This window comes from Chinchilla lanigera, unplaced genomic scaffold (assembly GCF_000276665.1).
Source record: "Chinchilla lanigera isolate Chin_1 unplaced genomic scaffold, ChiLan1.0 scaffold00015, whole genome shotgun sequence".
NCBI lineage: Eukaryota > Metazoa > Chordata > Mammalia > Rodentia > Chinchillidae > Chinchilla > Chinchilla lanigera.
In genome coordinates, this window is record NW_004955416.1 from 27026618 (window position 1) to 27044049 (window position 17432).

A 17432-nucleotide genomic window follows, 5' to 3' on the forward strand; every position below is an offset into this window, starting at 1 on the left:
AGAATTAGCAATGAAGTTTTCACAAAATATTTTTATAAATATATTGTATAGTCAGTATTGTTTTCTAGCCTCATCAGTGTTGTTTTTTAGCATTCCCTGCTTTATTTGCAATTTGCTTAGAAATTGAAATCATAAATGATACATATTCTCTATTTTATAAATGAACATTTATTACATGTTCCTGTATATAGTACTTTTCCTTAACTACTATTTATATCATTATCTCCCCTTTTGGATAATTAGTAGCCAATTCTATTAGGTATTATCAGTTGCAACTAACAGGATGCTACCTTAGGCTTAAATAGTATACAGGATTTAACATTAATTTACAAGCAGTACAGAACTATAAACATGGCTGAGGGCTTTTACTTCTTTTCTTTAATGTTGCCCTTTCTGGAATAGCCTTTTTTCTCATTCTGCCTTCTTCTGAGTCTCAAGTTGACTGAAAAATAATATGCTTCCTTAAACAGAGTAGAATGTGGTATGTCCCTGACAGCCAAAGAGCAGTTTATTTCCTGAGGTTTTGGGTGGTCATTCCTGGATCACTGTGCTAAAGGAGAATGCTCTGTATTCCTTGCCTTGAATCTGAGTCACATTGCCTGTCCTCAAGCCAGTCTGTAGCAAGGGGATGGAGCTTGAAGTGGAGTCAGTCCCACCCAGTTCACAGGGCTGCTGTCCGCAGGAAGAACTGGAGTATTCAGGAAAACTGGGTGGTCTCTTACCTTTGCTTGGTTTTGTATCTCATCTTGTGCCCTGAAGTGCTGTGTATACAGAACATACGTCACAGTATTTGCCCATTTCCTTGTTCACCCGAGCAGTGGATGTCAGGGGAAGCTTAAAAGTAGCAATAAAATGATTGAAGTGAGATTAACCACAATTATTTAGTAAGAGCCTTAATGGAAGTAGATGAAAAAGAGCAGGAAGAAGTAAAGCCACAAGGAGTAGGAGTACTTGGTGAAAATGAAGCATTAGTGCTGAGTACTAAATAAGCTACAGTTTAAGGAATTGTCTGAAACCTAGTTCAGTGCCCAGAACCAAGTAGCAGTGCCTCCGTCACATGACTGAGTAGGCTGGCTTGGGCTTTAACAAAAATAGTCTCTATTATAATCCCTAGTATGAGATGACCCTTAAAAACATGCGTTATGTTTTAGATGCCTTTCACCCCAGGTGCAAGCAATAATGCTGAAAATAAGTGCCATTAGTCTTAAGCTTAATGTATGTCGACAGGTTGACTTTCTTTGCTTATTTTAAAATATTGAAAGCTACATGGTTACTAGTAAGGTTATTAAATTCATTTGCAACCTAGAACTGGGAAAATATGCTTTGTGTTTGTGGCAAAGTGTTCTAATAATTCTTTCCATGTTAATTTTTTCTCCAGGGAATGGGTTTGTAAACTCAAGAGCTTCTCCAAGTTTGATTGGAAATACTGGTGCAAATAGTTTAGGCAAAGTCATGCCTACAAAGTCTCCTCCTCCACCAGGTGGTGGCAGTCTTGGAATGAACAGTCGGAAACCAGATCTTCGAGTTGTCATCCCCCCTTCCAGCAAGGGCATGATGCCTCCGCTGGTAAGTCAAACCTCCCTTTAGCTTCGTTTTTTAAAACACACATTTTATACATCTCAGTGTGTGTTTTCCTTCAGAGTTTTGCATACCTCCATAGAGTCCATATCTTTTCCTAATGAATATTTCTATTCAGAACTATCATTTTAAAAGGTCTGTTTTAAGTACACAAAAATCAGATTATGGAAAAATAGGAAATAAATTTGCTTAATGCTTATTTAAAATTAAAGCTAAATATAGCGGGATTATTATGCTTAATTTTACCAGGCTAGAATGTTTGCTTAAACTTCTCATTTCCAAGTTTATAAATTATGATTTATTTCATTTCTGTGCCTTGCATACTTTCATGCTTTTCTGTGAGAGAAACAGTAAATACTTGTTATAGAATCTTACATACCAAAGAGAGAACTGTTGTAGAATAGGGAATATGTGTATAAATTTGAATGTGTTATTCTCCAAATAATTTTCTTGGCTTATTCCTTCTCAAATGATGTTCCTGTTTAATTCTGTAAAGGATGCGGTAGCCCCCATTCCATCCCTTGACAGTGTGTTCAGAGTTCTGTCCTCATTTGCTTTTGAATCCTACATCTGTGTTCCTGAAGAATAGGAAAATATGTTTATCCTCTATAACTTATAGAAAAAATTAGAATATATATGCAAGTTTTGAAACCAGTTTTAGTTTGGCTGGTAACATACTAAGTGATATGGAAAGTGCTGAATCTACTGTGCAGCTGCCCAACTTTCTGTTTGTGTTTTGCTGAGTGAAAGTGACGCTGTCAGGCTTAAGTAATAATTCCATATTAGTGTAATGCTTTATAGATTTTGAAATACCATCATATATGCTTTCATTTGATTCTCAGACTGTGGTCATGACGAGGCAGTGATGAGAAAACGGACTGAAAGGTTACTGCTAGTCCAAGATAGTAGGAAATCAGAACACTATGTTGTAATCTTTTGAAGTCATATAGTCTGGATCAAAAAATAAAGAACACTTCTTCATTTGGAGATACAGAAAGCTGAAAACCAAATCACTCACAAATTTACAATGGAGAAGTGAGGTCATTTTTTCTTGAATCTATCAAGTGCTGAGCTTTCAGGGCAGCCGGCGGGGCTGACAGATAGAAACAGGTAGGTACTCTGGGGAGAGATGACATCAGAGCGCTGTGCAGGTCACAGATGATGAGAGTTAAGCTGGAATGATAAGTGAGTTGCTGGAGGCTGAGTGTACATTTGTGAAACTCTTTGAAACTGCTGGGGGCCACAGTGTGGAGTGAGTCTGTTTTCTCCCATAGGCTTTTTTTTAAGCCCATGAGCCCCACTGGGTGCTTCACGTGAAAGATGAGGAGCATCCTGAAAAAGCCTCTTTTGGATAACACAGCTGGGAAGTGGGGGAATGAGTGGCAGCTAGAGTAGGGGCAAGAGTTTAAATCTCTCCGTCCTTCCCCTTGCATGGAAGAAAAACAGTGTGTGAGGAGATGAACAACACACATTGCCACTCTTAGGGCACTGATGAAATCCCACTGTGTTTGGGGAAATGGAAGAGGAAAATTTCCATTTCCGCTCGTGGTGGAGGAGCAGGAAGACATGCTGGGCAAGCAGAGCCGCAAGAGTGTCAGGGTGACTGAGAAGACCGTAGCTTAAAGGACTTTACAGAGGGAATGGCTCCGCATTGGAAATGGGGCAGCCGCTGGGGAAGCAAACATGACCAACTGGTCACCCATCCCCAGAGGGATTTCAAGCTTGTGGTAGATACACCATGGGAAACCACAATAATAAAAAGGCTCAAACCTAGTCCATTCCTAAGAAAATTAACTTGAACCCTACACTGCAAGTTCAACAGGAGGAAAGACCTAGGTCAGTAAGTCAGGAGGAGTTAACCCAAACTGGAATACAAAAGAATGAAAACAAAACTAAACAAAATGCAGAGCCAAACAACTCAGAGGTATGGGATTTTAGCAACATATTTGTAGCTAGAATTTAAAAAAAAAACCAAAATGCAGAAATAATACTTTTAAGGAGTAGTAAAAAGCACCACGTAGGTAAATACTGTCAGTGCATACATATATGCACATACATTCAGACTGCTAAAACCAAAAGCAAAGACTATCTTAGAAAGAGCCAGAGAAAAGAGACACACTACATACAGCACAGAGAAGCATTAAAACCATTCTTCTCTACAGAATCTAAACAAGCTAGGAAGTAATGGAGTACATATTTAATGTGCTGAAATTTAAGAAAACAAAAACTCTCAACTTAGGATTCTATACCTGGCCAAAAAAAAGGCTTCAAAACCAAAGGCAAAAGAAAGACTTCTGAAACAGAAATCACAGGAATTTATTGCCAGCCGAGCTCTACAAGAAATGCTAAAGAAACACTTTCTGCAGAAGGAATGATAGCATCAAAAACTTGAATCAACTCAAAAGAAATGAAGAATAATGGAAATGAGTGAAGATAAAATTGTTTTCCTTTACTTTTTATTAGCTTTCTATTTTAGGGCAGTTTTTGATGTATAGAAATATTACAGAGGCAGTATAGAAAGTTAACTTATACCCCATACCCAATTTCTCATATTAATATCCTAGTATGGAACATTTGTGAAAATTAATGGACTAATACTGATGATACATTAACTAAAGTCTCTAATCTGATTTAGGTTTTAACTTCATGTCTTTTTCTGTTCCAGGCTCTAAACCAGGAAATGCCACATTACGTTTAGTAACCATGTCTTCATAAAATGTTGGCTATAAGAGTTTCCAAGACTCTGCTTGCTTTACTGACCTTGGCAGTTTAGAATAGTACTGGTCACATACGTGTAGAATGTCCCTCAATTGAGATTTGTCTGATGTCTTCTCATTAGCTTGGGATTATTACTTTGAAGGAGGAAGGCTATGTAATTAAAGCACCATTTGTGTCATATCATATCCAGGGTGCACACTATCAGCATAACTGTTACTACTGATGCTAACTTGTCACCAGGCTGATGAAGTCTTTTACTTTATCAGAGGTTTCTCTGCTATAAGCTTAATCTCTTTTGCCTTTCCATACTGTAGTCGTTGGGAGAAGTCCTTAACATGTAGCCCTTACTTAGGGAGTAGGGGGTTATGTTCCACCTCCTCAAGGAAAGAATGTCTACATAAATTATTTATAGAGTTTTTTTGGCTCAGGAGATTTACCTGTTCTTTCTCATTTGCTTCATCATTGATATATAAAATTTGGACTTAGGCATTTATTTTATACTTTGGATTATAATATGATACCACTTTTTCGTTGTTCAAATTGTTCCAGCTGTAGCTTTGGGGAGCTGTTTACGTAGTATCTGTATCCTTTTGACATTCTCTTGTCTTTGTGCAGTGTGCTGCTTTTTTGTTCTTATTTTGAGGGAAGGGCAGGGTACTTTTTTACTGTCAGAAACTACAGTATGCTTCAGGCTCAACTTGTGGTTTTTTTCTGCCCCAGTCCTACAATTGTATATTCCTCCAAGGAACCCTGGTAACTTCCACAGGAGAATGGTATGAGAAACTAAAACTTGGTGTTTTCCTTCTTTTAATTGCTCCACAAGACAGCTGACTTTATGAAGCAAAAATAGTGGTAAAACATTTTGTGTCTATACCACATATAAAAATACAATATGAGGCTGTACTTGGTGACACACATCTGTAATCCCAGCACTCTGAAAAGACTAAGGCAGGAAGAACCCAAGTTCAGCCAAATCTGGGCAACTGAGAGTCTGTCTCAAAGTGAGAAATAAAAGGGCCACAGATGTAACTCAGTGGTACTATGCTCCTTGGTCAATCCTCAGCATTAGACGGAGGAATTAAAAAAAAAAGACAACAAAGGTGGGAGAGAAGAATTGGAAATATATTGTTACAGTTGTGAACACATCATTTACGAAACAGATGATCAGATTGGTTTAAAATAAACCAAAAAAAGAAGGCAGGAAAGACCACTGTACTGTCTATAAGAAGGCACTTTAAATATACATAAACAGTGAAAAATACACCATAGAGTCCACAATCAAAGCTAAAACAGACATAATAATTTTGGACAATGTAGACTTACAAATATAATCAGAGAAAGATGGGCATTACATAGCCCATTTTCCAAAAAAATAACTGTTCTTTAATATGTATGAATCTAATAGCAGACCTCCAAAATACATAAAGAGAAAACTGATAGAAAGAAGATAAAATAGAAAAATCTACAAATTGAAGTCTTTAACACTCTTCTCTCAGTAATTGGCAGAAAAAAAATCAATAAAGATCTAGACGATCTGAGCAACACAGGCAGCCTGGCGTAAGAGTTACTTACAGAACACTTCACTCAACAACAACAACAGGGTACACGTTTTTCTCGGGTGCATGTGGGACACTGACCAAGGAAAGTCATCCAGCACCATAAAATAGACCTAAACAAATTTCAAAAAATTACCTCATACAGATATATTCTCTGACGATAATGAAGTTCATCTAAAAATTAGTAACACACAGCAAGAAGTTCTATGTACAGCATACTTAGAAATTAAACAGTATACTTCTACCTGGGGTACAGAGGAAATCTCAAGGAAACATTTTTAAAAATACAGCTTTATGAAAATGAAATTACATTTCCAAATCTTGATGACCAGCTAGAGCACTGCTGAGGAGAATTTGTAGCATTAAATGCTTATATTAGAAAAGAAGGAAGATCCTAGAACAGTAATAAGCTTTTACCCTGAAGAAATTGAAGAGCAAGAGCACATTTAACCAAAAGCAATCAGAGGAAAGAAGGAAAAAACAATGAAATTAATAAAATTAGAAACAGAAAAATAGTGGAGATGGGAATCTAATCAAAAAATGATTTTGGAAAGATCAATTCAGAAATCTCTAACCATGGAAATAAAAAGAGAAGACCCAGGTTATCAATATCAGGAATGAAAGAGGGTGTGTGTAAAGACAGTAAATGATGAGAACCCTGTACCATATAATTCTCTTCTGCTATATTTGATAGCACAGGTAAAAGGACAAATTCCTTGAAAGATACAAAGTTACTAAAGAGTTGCTAAACGCCCTGAAGTTTTAATAATGTCAAATATCTATGAAAGAAATTGATTCCCAGTTTTAAAGGCTTCTAACACAGAAAACTCCATATGTTGATGGTTTCGTTGGCAAATTCTGTCAAATATTTGCGGAAAAATTAATACCAATTCTGCTAATGTCTTTCAGAAGTCTAGGAAGGAACACATCCAAATTCATTTCATTAGGCTAGCACTATCCTAGTACAAAATCAGAATAAGGCATTACAGGAAGAGACACCTACAAACCAGTACCCCTCATGGACTCTACATAGAGGAATCCTCAACAAAATATTAGTAAATAAATTCAGCAATATATAAAAAAGGGTATAGAGCAAGACCAACTAGGTTTGATCCCAGGAATACAAGGGTGAGTCTACATTTGAAAACTCACTAATACAATACCCTCACCTCAACAGAATATAACATTTGTTCATAATGTTAAGAAAAATTCTCAGCAGTCTAGGAATAGAAGGGAGCAACATTATAAGGAGCATCTTCAAAAATTTTAACTAATAATACACTGGTAAGGCAAGAGCACCCAGTATTTTCCTGATGTTAGCAACTACTCATGTTTTTTAAATCAGCACACGCATTCAGCATTGCATTGGAAGTCCTAGCCAGTACAGCTAATTAAGAAAAATAAATATACAGAAGTCTGTCGTATTCTTATGCCAGCAGTGAATAGTTCAAATTAGAAATTTAACATAGCACCATCTCCCAAAAAGGAAAGAAATAGTTAAGTACAGCTGTAACAAAATACATGGTCAGTGTATGTGCTGAAAATTACAAAACACTAATGAAAGAAAGCAGTTTACCTAAATGAATGGAGAAGTATTGTGTTAATGCATTTGAAAGCTCAGTATTGTCAAGATTTCACTTCTCAAATTGACCTATAAATCAAACACAATAGTCACGGTTGCAGCAAGCTTTCTTGTAGAAATAACAGTAATTCTAAAATATATACAGAAAGGCAAAGGAACAGTAATAACCAAAATAATTTTGAAAAGGAACAAAACAGAAAGACTGAGTTGAAGATTTACTATAAAGCTACAGTAACTGAGGATGTGAAGTATTGGCAAAAGAATGGGACCAGTGGATCAATGGACAAAATAGCCCATTGATCTGTATATAAATAATATTGTATAAATATACAGTATTCAGCCATTTTTTAGCAAAGGTGATGAGATAGTTCAGTGGAGAGTAGCTTTTACAGCTAATGGTGTTGGAATAATTCAGCATCCATATACAAAAGAAAACTAAATTCATACTTTTTATCTTATACAAAAATTAAACTGGATCACAGACCCAAATTTCACACATGAAGCTGTGAAACATACAGGAAAAAGAAAGGAGATAACTATGCCAAAGCATGATCTATAAAGAAAAATATTGATACATTAGAATTTATGAGAATTTGTTTTGCTGTATGAAAGATGCTGCTCAAAGGACAACCTACAAATTAAGAGAAGATATTTGCAAATCACATACACATAAAAGGGCTTATATTTGGAATATATAAAGAACTCTCTCAAGATAATAAAAAAAGACAATTTTTTTAATGGGCACAAGATTTTCTTTTGGAGGTGCTCAGGATTGAAGCCAGGGTCTTACGTGTACTAGGGAAGTACTCTACCACTGAACTACGAGCCCCAGCAACAAGATCTTAACAGTTATTTCAAGAAGGCAATAGTAACAAGCACTTAAAAATGTGGTCAGTATCCTTAGATAAATGAAAATTAAAAACACAGATGTGACTACATATCTAGTAGAATGGCTAAAATTTTAAAAATAAATGATATTGAAAATGCAGAGCAACAAGAACTCATATATCTCTTCTTGGAATGCGAAGTGATATGGTCCCTTTAGAAGAGTTGGGTAACTTCTATGAAGTTAGATACACACTTGTCATATGACCCAACAGTGCCCCTTGTATTTACCAAGTGATTTAAAAGCTGTACTTAAGTAATTTCCTATGTTTTTTGTAACTGTGAAAAACTGAGAATAACCCAGATGGTCCTGCAACAGGTGAATGGATATAGAATTTGGTTCATCTAAAAAGGAATACTACTCAGCAGTTTAAAAAAAAGGGAGGCTCAATAATATACATCAAGCGGTATAAATCGCATAGCTCTGTCTGCTGAGAGGTACTTGAAGTAATGATACCCAGTAATCTGAGAATGCTCAGATTTTAGTTCCTAAACACCATCCTTTAATTCAGGGAACTGGGGCCCTGTGGGGAAGAAATTGGTTTTAGAACTGGCTTGGAGAAATGTAAGATGAGCCAGAGGCACCAAAGAATAAGAAAGTGCGTGTCAAAAGGTCATGGGAGCCAGCCTTCCAGAAGAGGTGACCAAAACTAGGACAGTTTGGTAACAAAATAAATAATAGTTTTGACTTACAACCCAAGGAATAGTAGAAACCATTATTGATATTGATAGAATAAATAACAGGTAACAGCTCTTCTTTAGGGAGAAATTCTGTCTTTTTTTTTTTTTTTTTTTTTTTAATGGTACTGGGAATCGAATCGAACTTAGGACCTTGCACTTGCCACACAGGCGCTGTGCCCCTGAGCTATATCCTCAACCCCAGAAATTCTAATGAGTAAGTGTAAAAAGAATAAGAGGAATGGTACCCACATAGAACACCATAGTAGAGTGGCACCATATTGCAGGCAAGGCCAGTAGATAAATGCTACACTTAGTGAGCAAAAAGCTTAAGATGAAATGTGATACTTGCATAGCTGCAGAATGTCTCTCCCCAAGTATTTTTTCTTACAAAGCCAAAAATAGTATTTATACACTACCGTATCCTAGACAGTCGAGGTTAGCATCACCAGTAATAAGACAAAAACGGTGGCATGCCTTCTGACATGTGCTAAAAAGATTATATGGTGGTGTGATAGTCTTTCAAAAGTTCGGGCTTTCTGTCAGTGAATAAACATAAGACAAACCCAAACTGAGAGACATTCTACAAGATACTGAGAAGTGTTCTCTAAAAGTTCCAAGGTCAGCCAGGCATGCCAAAACACACCTCTAACCCCAGCACTTTTGAGAAGCTGTCACAGGAAGATCAGAAGTTGGAGCCCAGAGGACAGCTTACCAAGATCCCATCTCAGAATTGAAAAATAAAAAAGAAATAGCTCAATGTGAAGCTGTTGAATTGTAGCTCAATGTGAAGGCCCTGGGTTCACTCCCCAGCATAAATGAGGGAGGAAGGGAAAGAAAAACATGCCAAGGCCAGGAAAAAACAAGGAAATACTGAGGAACTATTGTAGATCAGAGGTGACCAAGGGTACATGACGAGTGAATGCATGTGAGATCCAGGGCCAGATCCTGGGTCTGAAAAAGGGTATTGGTAGAAAGACTGGTAAAACCCAGTAAAATCTAAAGCCTTAATGAGCGCTGCTGTTCTGTTAGTTTCAACTATTGTATGCTGTTTCTTAAGGATGTTAACCGTGGGTGACACTGGGCAGCAGTGAGAAGGAGCTGTCTGTACAGCTGCGAAGTCTGAAATTATTTCAGGATAAAATGTTTAAAATACATACACACACAGTAAAGAAATGTGTCCCAAGAGAGAAACAAGAGAAAAGGGCACTTAGGTGGCCATTTGGCTTACTTTTCAGGAACTGAATGTGTAATGTCTGCTATCTTTTAGAAATTAAGAAAAAAATTACAGTAAGTTCCATTTAATAAAGGCACAAAAATAGGTTTGTAACGAGAAACTGCGTTTAGACATTAGGAAACTGCTTCATAATATTATAACCAATTTTTTTTTTGGTAAAGAAATGAAGCCTTTCTGTAGGTAATTCAGAAAACTTGCCGTGTAAACTATTTACACTCTGATCCCTTCAGGTTAAAGGGAAAACTGTTTCACATACACGTAGCCGTGGTGTTTGACAGTACAGTATTCTATTGTGCATCTTGTAATTGGAGCTGTGTAGTGATCACGTATGTATAACACAATAGTGAGGCCGTGTTTAGGTACGGTGAGGTAGCAGTTAAGGCCCACATGATGGTTTTGCATCAGCTTCTTTCCTTTCATCCCATTCATTTGCAGAAAAACCTACCTCAGGGTTAGGACTTCCTATATCAGTGAAGACACTTTCCCCAGACTGAGAAAGAAACTTAACTTACTCAAGCAAAGTGAAAAAAACAAATAAACGAAAAAACCTGATGAATACATTGTACTACCATATTTTATAAATGTTTAAAGAAAAGAAGCGAATAGGTTTCTCTTTCCTGTTCACCTTTTTTGTTTTTGGTTTTTCTCCGGTACCGGGAACTGAACTCATGACCTTGCGCTTGCCAGGCAGGCGCTTTTGCCTCTGAGCTAAATCCCCAGCCCCTCCTGTTCATCTTTTATCGGCTCATTTCTCCTCATCTCATTGTTTTTGTATTCATGGTTTCTCTCCACTAAAATTATTTTATTAATGTGTGATATCTTATCTGCAAATAATAATCCTGTCGAAAGTGTTAGATTTATTGTGAAATGTTTGAGTTCCTGTTTCATAACACTGCTCTGGCTATTGTGGAAAGTAAAGCATACCACAGTTCTGGGCCTGCCAGGGAGCACAGAATCTAGCGAGGAGATACAAGGACATGTGTGACCAAGTGGGGTAGAGATGGGAGGACTAATGTAAGTACAGAATATTCGCCTGGTTCCAAATAGAGACTGCTGTCATAATTAGAAACTGTCTAAATGTTGCAGAAGTGTGACTCTGTGTAGGAGCAACCAGTTAGAGCAGATTGGGGGCGGGGGATGCTCTTCATTAAATCCTGGCCCTGAAGAATTGAAAAGAATTTTCTATTGAAAACTCAGCTACAAGTTTAAAGACAAGTAGTTTCTATTTATATTTTTGCATGCAATATCAATTTCTAGAGTTCCAAACAACTGTTAGGGCCCTAATACTATGTTTTTCTAAAAAATTATTGTTGTTGCAAGTGCCAACAGTCTTAGTAACTCTCTTATCCCTCTTATGTGCTGAGTACAGTCGGAGGAAGAGGAATTGGAGTTGGTGAGTGTGGGTTTCTGCTTGAAGGAAGTTGAAAAAGATGTACAAAGTACTAATTGTATTAAATGTTTTTATCTAACCAGTGTTCTTTTGTTACAAAGATATTGTTCTTATGTAAAAACACCATCTAAACACTTTGAATCATGAAAGCAATCTGCTGGTAGCACAGACTCTAGTTTTTCTGTTTAGAATTGTGTATGTAGGAGAGAACATTAGAATACAGCCTTTAAAAACAGTTGCTGTCCATGAGCACAGGATACTTAATTAAAAGATTTTTTTAAAGGAAAGATCCAGAATACCTTATATAGCTTTCCAAATTATTAAAATATTTTTAGAAAATGACTTCACCCTCAGAGTTCCTCAGATTGTAACACAGTCTTGTGTTATTTCTCTTTCTTTCAAAAAGATTACATCATTTCTGGTGAGGTCACCTTTTTCAGAGTTGGAATTATTTCATCCTGCATGAGACAATCTGAACCACAAGGGGGTTCCCTGTTTACTAAGACGAGTATCTGTAATTGAACATACTCAAGTCTACTCTTCTATCAGAAGATACTGTGTTCTTATAAGCAGCTCTTAATTTTTTTCTCCAAAACAAATGTTTATTGGCTTTTCTTTAGAAAATAAACCTGACTAAAAATAACTTGCAGCTGATGTGTTTCTTCTTTGGGAACTGTAACCCACACTTCACAGAAGTAATCATGTGCATTTAGAGTCAGCTGCTAATTAGATGACTGTAAGGGGAGTAAAAGGTTGAAAGTACAGTTTTTAGCATGGATGGGGTTAAGAGTGCATGACAGCATGGGGTAAAGGCATCATGTGTTGGTTTTACTAATATTTTATTATTACATGTTTCTGCATGCTCGTATGTTTTGAGCAGTTTATTTTCTTTTCAACTATAGATCTCTGTACTCTGTCCTTAAAATATGAGGTGATTCTTTATTTAGCTTTGAGATCACTCTCACAGTATTGGATGTGATTTTATACTGTTTAATTTAAATACACTAGCTACCTGTAAATGTACTGTTGGAAATATTTACTTAATTACATCATAATTATTAGTAAATGAAGTTAATAGTTCAAACCGAAATAATTCATTTAACATTAGATCTGTTTACTCCTAAGAAGTCCTAAATGCTTATGAGAATTATCTAGAACTATGTTGCCCTCTAGTGGTTCTGAAAGTCACTTACTCATAGAACCCAGGGCTCCTAAGATTGTGGGCTTTGATGGGTAGGGGACAGTGTACTGGAATGCCAGGAGAGAGTGAGGAGAGCCCAGACCAGCCCATCTCATATTGTATCTTTCACCTGGAGACGAAATATTGAAGGGAAAATTAAGTCCAAAGTACATCCCTATCTCATGAACTCACTGAGATTATGAACTTGATGAGACTAAAATGTTCTATATTTCCAGTCGTCATACACTGACTTCCCACTTCTCTTGAAGTACGCCTAAAATTACAGAATCTCAGAGATAAATTTCTGAAGACTTTAAAGTATAGAAATCATTAAAGTAAATGTCTGTGACTGAAAACTGTAACAGCCATTCATAGTCTTTAAGGTGTAAGCTAATTCAGATTTTAAAAGTTAATTTAAAATGCAGAGCTTTATGCATTGGAGTCAGACAGAATCAGAAATATAGTCTGTCGGAACCAAAAGGTTGGTTTAAATTGGCTTGTGCTCTAAAGGCGAAATCTTGGATAGCTCTAATCCAGAGTGGGTAAGGCCAGGTGCGCAAGGCCCCTGGGGCCTGTACCAGGGATTTTTCTGAAGAGGGCCAGGCTACAGATTCCTTTAGAAGCCTTGCAGTTCTAGGACGGAGCAGCTGTACCTTGTGATGGCTCTGAAAGATTACCTGTGGGTCAGAAGGGATAAATACATCTGTCTTTTATCACCAGTTACATAGAAATTGATTATACAGGGTTTCTTAGGACAGTAAGAATATTACCTTACATTTCTATAGCATTTCAGTTACTCAAACATTTCTAGCATATCATTTCATTTTATTTTCACAAAGCACTGCAAGGCAAGTGTGACAAAGATTTCTGTCATCCCTACATGAAAACTTCAAGGAGGAGTTAAAGCTTTCCCTGAGCTTAGGAAATGGTAAATCTGGGATTGAAATTTAGGTAATATGTCCAGGCCATGTAGTCTTTTTGATATCCTGTAATTTACAATAGAAAAATATGAACTGAAAAGAAACTAAACAGATCTGTATTCTCATCAGATTCCAAGTATTTTAAAAGTATTTAGATCTAGCCAAAGGCCTTTCTCTTGTGTCTTTCTGAAAACAGTGACAGTGGAAACTGCCCACATTCTGATTCTTTCCTGAAGGCACTGGATAATTCTGTGTTATGACTTAGGCCTCTAAATACAGTTACAGGCAGTCACTCTTCCTTTTATAAAGAAAAAAAGTAAGTTGAATGTGCTTTGGCCTTCCTGCATACTAGGGCCATGGAGTTTATTCTGTTCCTTTGATCCTTGATTTTGGAAAAACGTTAGAGTGCAGAGAAATTATTCTACCATACTCCTGCACATAAAGGACTAGCTTGATTGTTTAATATTTGACCTTTTTACTCATTCCCAGTGTGAATAAGATGCTATGTAGATGAAGTCAGTCAGCAAGCATTTAGTACTGCTCCAGTCACAGCCCTTTCTGTTGTTCTTCAGAAGCTCTCTACCCAAAGCCTGTCCATTCAAAGGCCCGGGAGAATGGGGGATACATGTCTGAACCAGCTGTTAAAAATAGGTCACTTGGCGTAGCATGTAAGCCCCTTCTTCTTGTCTCTGAATCTAGGAATCCTTTGTCGCTGCTGGCCAAGACAGGCTTCTGTCCCTTCTGTCCATTAATTTCTTAATAAATTGCATATACTTTTTAAAAATAAAAATAAATAAAATAGGTCACTTATAAGGCTGGAGGGAAGGAAAGCAGAATGTAAGCTGCACTTCAAGCCATGTTAATATTTAAATACTGTAAAGAAAAGTATTTTTCTATTCTTGTACTCGTGAACTTACAACATGTATATATACAAATGGCCTTTGCTGTCATGGTAGCCTGACAGTCTTTATAATGGCATTAACTCCTTGTTATGCTAACACATGAAAGGGTTATCATCCATAAGGTAAGTTTATTTTAAGGCTGTGCTTCTGGCATAAATAAACTAAAGAAAGGAGGAATGAATAATTAATATAAAAATAGGTCCCTTTAAATTAATTATTTAGTGAGCTCCATAGTATTTTTAAGATTTTCATATCATGACTGCTTCAGGAAATAATGACATTCACATAAAACTGTGAAAAGTGTCACATTTAAATTAAAAGTTATTTTTAAAATATTTAGTGTGGACATAAATACCACATGGTAACACTTTTTCTCTTTTCTGATATCTCACAGAATACCCAAAGGATAAGCAGTTCTCAAGCCACTCAGCCCCTCGCTACCCCTGTAGTGTCTGTGACAACCCCAAGTCTGCCTCCGCAGGGACTCGTGTACTCAGCCATGCCGACGGCCTACAACACTGGTGAGCCGTCTCCCCCTTTCCCTGGGCTGTATTTCTCTCTGCTTTGTGGTCAACATGTGCTTTTTTGATTTTGTTTGAAACAGATACTGAAACATTTCAGTATGTTGGAAAGATAATTTGAGTACTGTTTCTCCAGTGTGAACTTCTACTTATCTCTGACAGAGACACAAGTAGGTGCAGTATTACCAAAATGTGGCATGCACCCGCCACAGAGGACAATGGCCTGTTGCTCAGGTGGTTTTGGGGTTAATTTTGGTTTTATTTTCTTCTCATTTTCTCTTTTTTTGGTTTCTCGTTATACAGTGTTTTGCTCTTTCAGGATTTTGAAATAAGGTATTTGTCTTTCTGCTGTTAACTTGCTTTGGGAAAGTTCTGAGTTCCTTTGGGAGTGGGGGCGGGTGCTGAGTTGTGGTGGGCAAGCTGTGATTTCCTCCCTGTAACTACTAGATTGGTCTGCCTCATTTGTGGGTGAGGGGTGAAGCAAAGACCTTTCACATTTCTCCTCACAGTTAGTCCACTGAGAGGAGCTTTTCACTTACTTACGTTTATAGACGTAAGTAATAGACATTTCATCCTAAGATACCCTAATCTGGGGTCTATTAGGAAAGATAAAGAATACTACAGTGATGGGAAGGGTGCTGTTTGCCAACCCCCGGGTGTATGGAAACCCATTGTAGCCGGTAGGTTTCATTTGGATTTGCCATTCTGAGGAGGGCAGAATGTGCATGTGGTTCCCCTTTCTCCCCAGCTAAGCCAAACACCTGTTGTTTCAAAGAAGGAAAGTTCAAAGAAGGCTGTAGTTAAAGTATACCCAGCTAAATAGCCAGAGACTACAGTGCAGTCAAATGATGCTTTTATGATTGTCATACATAAACGGGTGGAGATCATCTCCGTTTTAGACATCAGGCTCAATGCTTTGGCACTGTGCTTTCAAACTGCTGTCTGAAGTTACCTGGGGAGAATGGAGCACTTGATGTATTCAACTGCCACTTCAGTTCTAAGTACTACTTTTTTAAGAACAGAAACGACTTTAAAAGGTTTTGTCAAAAAAGAAAGCTTCACAGGAAATGTTCTTTACCTTTTCTAGTAATCAGTATGGTGAAAAGCCCAAATCTGTCAACTGGATAGTGGCCTAAGGCCTGGATACTAAGCAGGGATAAGGCATTTGTAAACACTCTGTTTTGGTACGTTGTCACTTGAGAGGCATGCTGCATCTTTTCTCTCAAGGTTATTCTAGAAAAGGAAATAGGACTTACTTATCTTGGTCATCATCGAGGGGAAGTCCTAGGTTGTGATTTTTATTTTGCACTCTTTTGGTGGCACTAGAGATTGAACCCAAGTTTCATACCTGATAAGCACATACTATACTCTGAGCTACATCCTCAGTCCCAGTTCATACTCTGGAGGTTGAAAAGATAGCAGAGAAGAGAACGCAAGAGGCTGGATGCTCAGAGGAGAAGATAAGAGTCGGCCTGTATATTGAAGTTAGACTGCAGTTTGCTAAACATTTCATTGTAGGTGTTTTAGTATACTTAGAAATTGTACTATACTATTTTTAGAGATGATGTTAGGTTATAATAAATTACATACATTTATATTTCTATAATAAATATTTTAAAATACTACATACTGTGGAAGGAATTGCCAAAACATTTAAAATAGTAGTCAGGTCCCCTGGAAACCATCCATCACTCAGCTTCAGTCCCATCCCACCGTCTGACTGACTGTCTTTGCTCCTTCTCAGAACCCCTGTTTAGCTTCACCACGCCTTTAACTTAAGTCTCATTTGACTTTTTCTGTCTTGTTATCTTCTTTCATGTAGTATCTACCTTTCTGTACATACTTGATGTCAGACATGTTAGACAGCAGGTAAAGTGGTGAATAAATGGACAGCTTTTGAAATAAAAGTGAAACAATTATATGTGAGTGAATTCTGTAAAAACTTCCTCAGGGCCCATCAATAACATCACTCCCGGCTTCAAGACTTGTTCTTGCAGGTGATGTACGGATACTTACTGGACCCTGGAAATACAAGAGTGCATAGTCAACAGCGGAACACTGAGGTCTCTCAAGGGAGAAAGGTGTGGGACAGGTAGCTCTAGGAAAGATCTGTTGCTGTTATCTTCTGGGTCGCCTTGCAGCTAGGCGTGAGGGAAGTAAGCAGGACTCAGCCACGCCACACAGGGAGTCTGATCTCAGGGCAAACAGCAGGGGGAGGACAGAGCCATTAGGGTTGAATCTAGAGAGGTAAATAGGGGTGTATTGACTGTGCTGTATATTTTGTT

At 37.4% G+C, this 17432-nt stretch overlaps 1 protein-coding gene across 8 annotated transcripts in view; it reads left to right on the forward strand.

The window, feature by feature from the left end:
- Positions 1-17432, forward strand: part of Mef2a (myocyte enhancer factor 2A) — a 124419-nt gene that overhangs the window by 99865 nt on the left and 7122 nt on the right. For 4 of the 8 annotated variants that reach the window (XM_013512517.1, XM_013512516.1, XM_005381629.2 and 1 more), the window contains 3 exons: positions 1379-1566; positions 11604-11627; positions 15021-15147. In XM_013512517.1, coding sequence (XP_013367971.1) covers positions 1379-1566; positions 11604-11627; positions 15021-15147 — 339 coding nt within the window. The remainder of the gene's footprint in view (positions 1-1378; positions 1567-11603; positions 11628-15020; positions 15148-17432) is intronic. The other 4 variants (XM_013512518.1, XM_005381631.2, XM_005381632.2 and 1 more) reach the window with 2 other exon arrangements.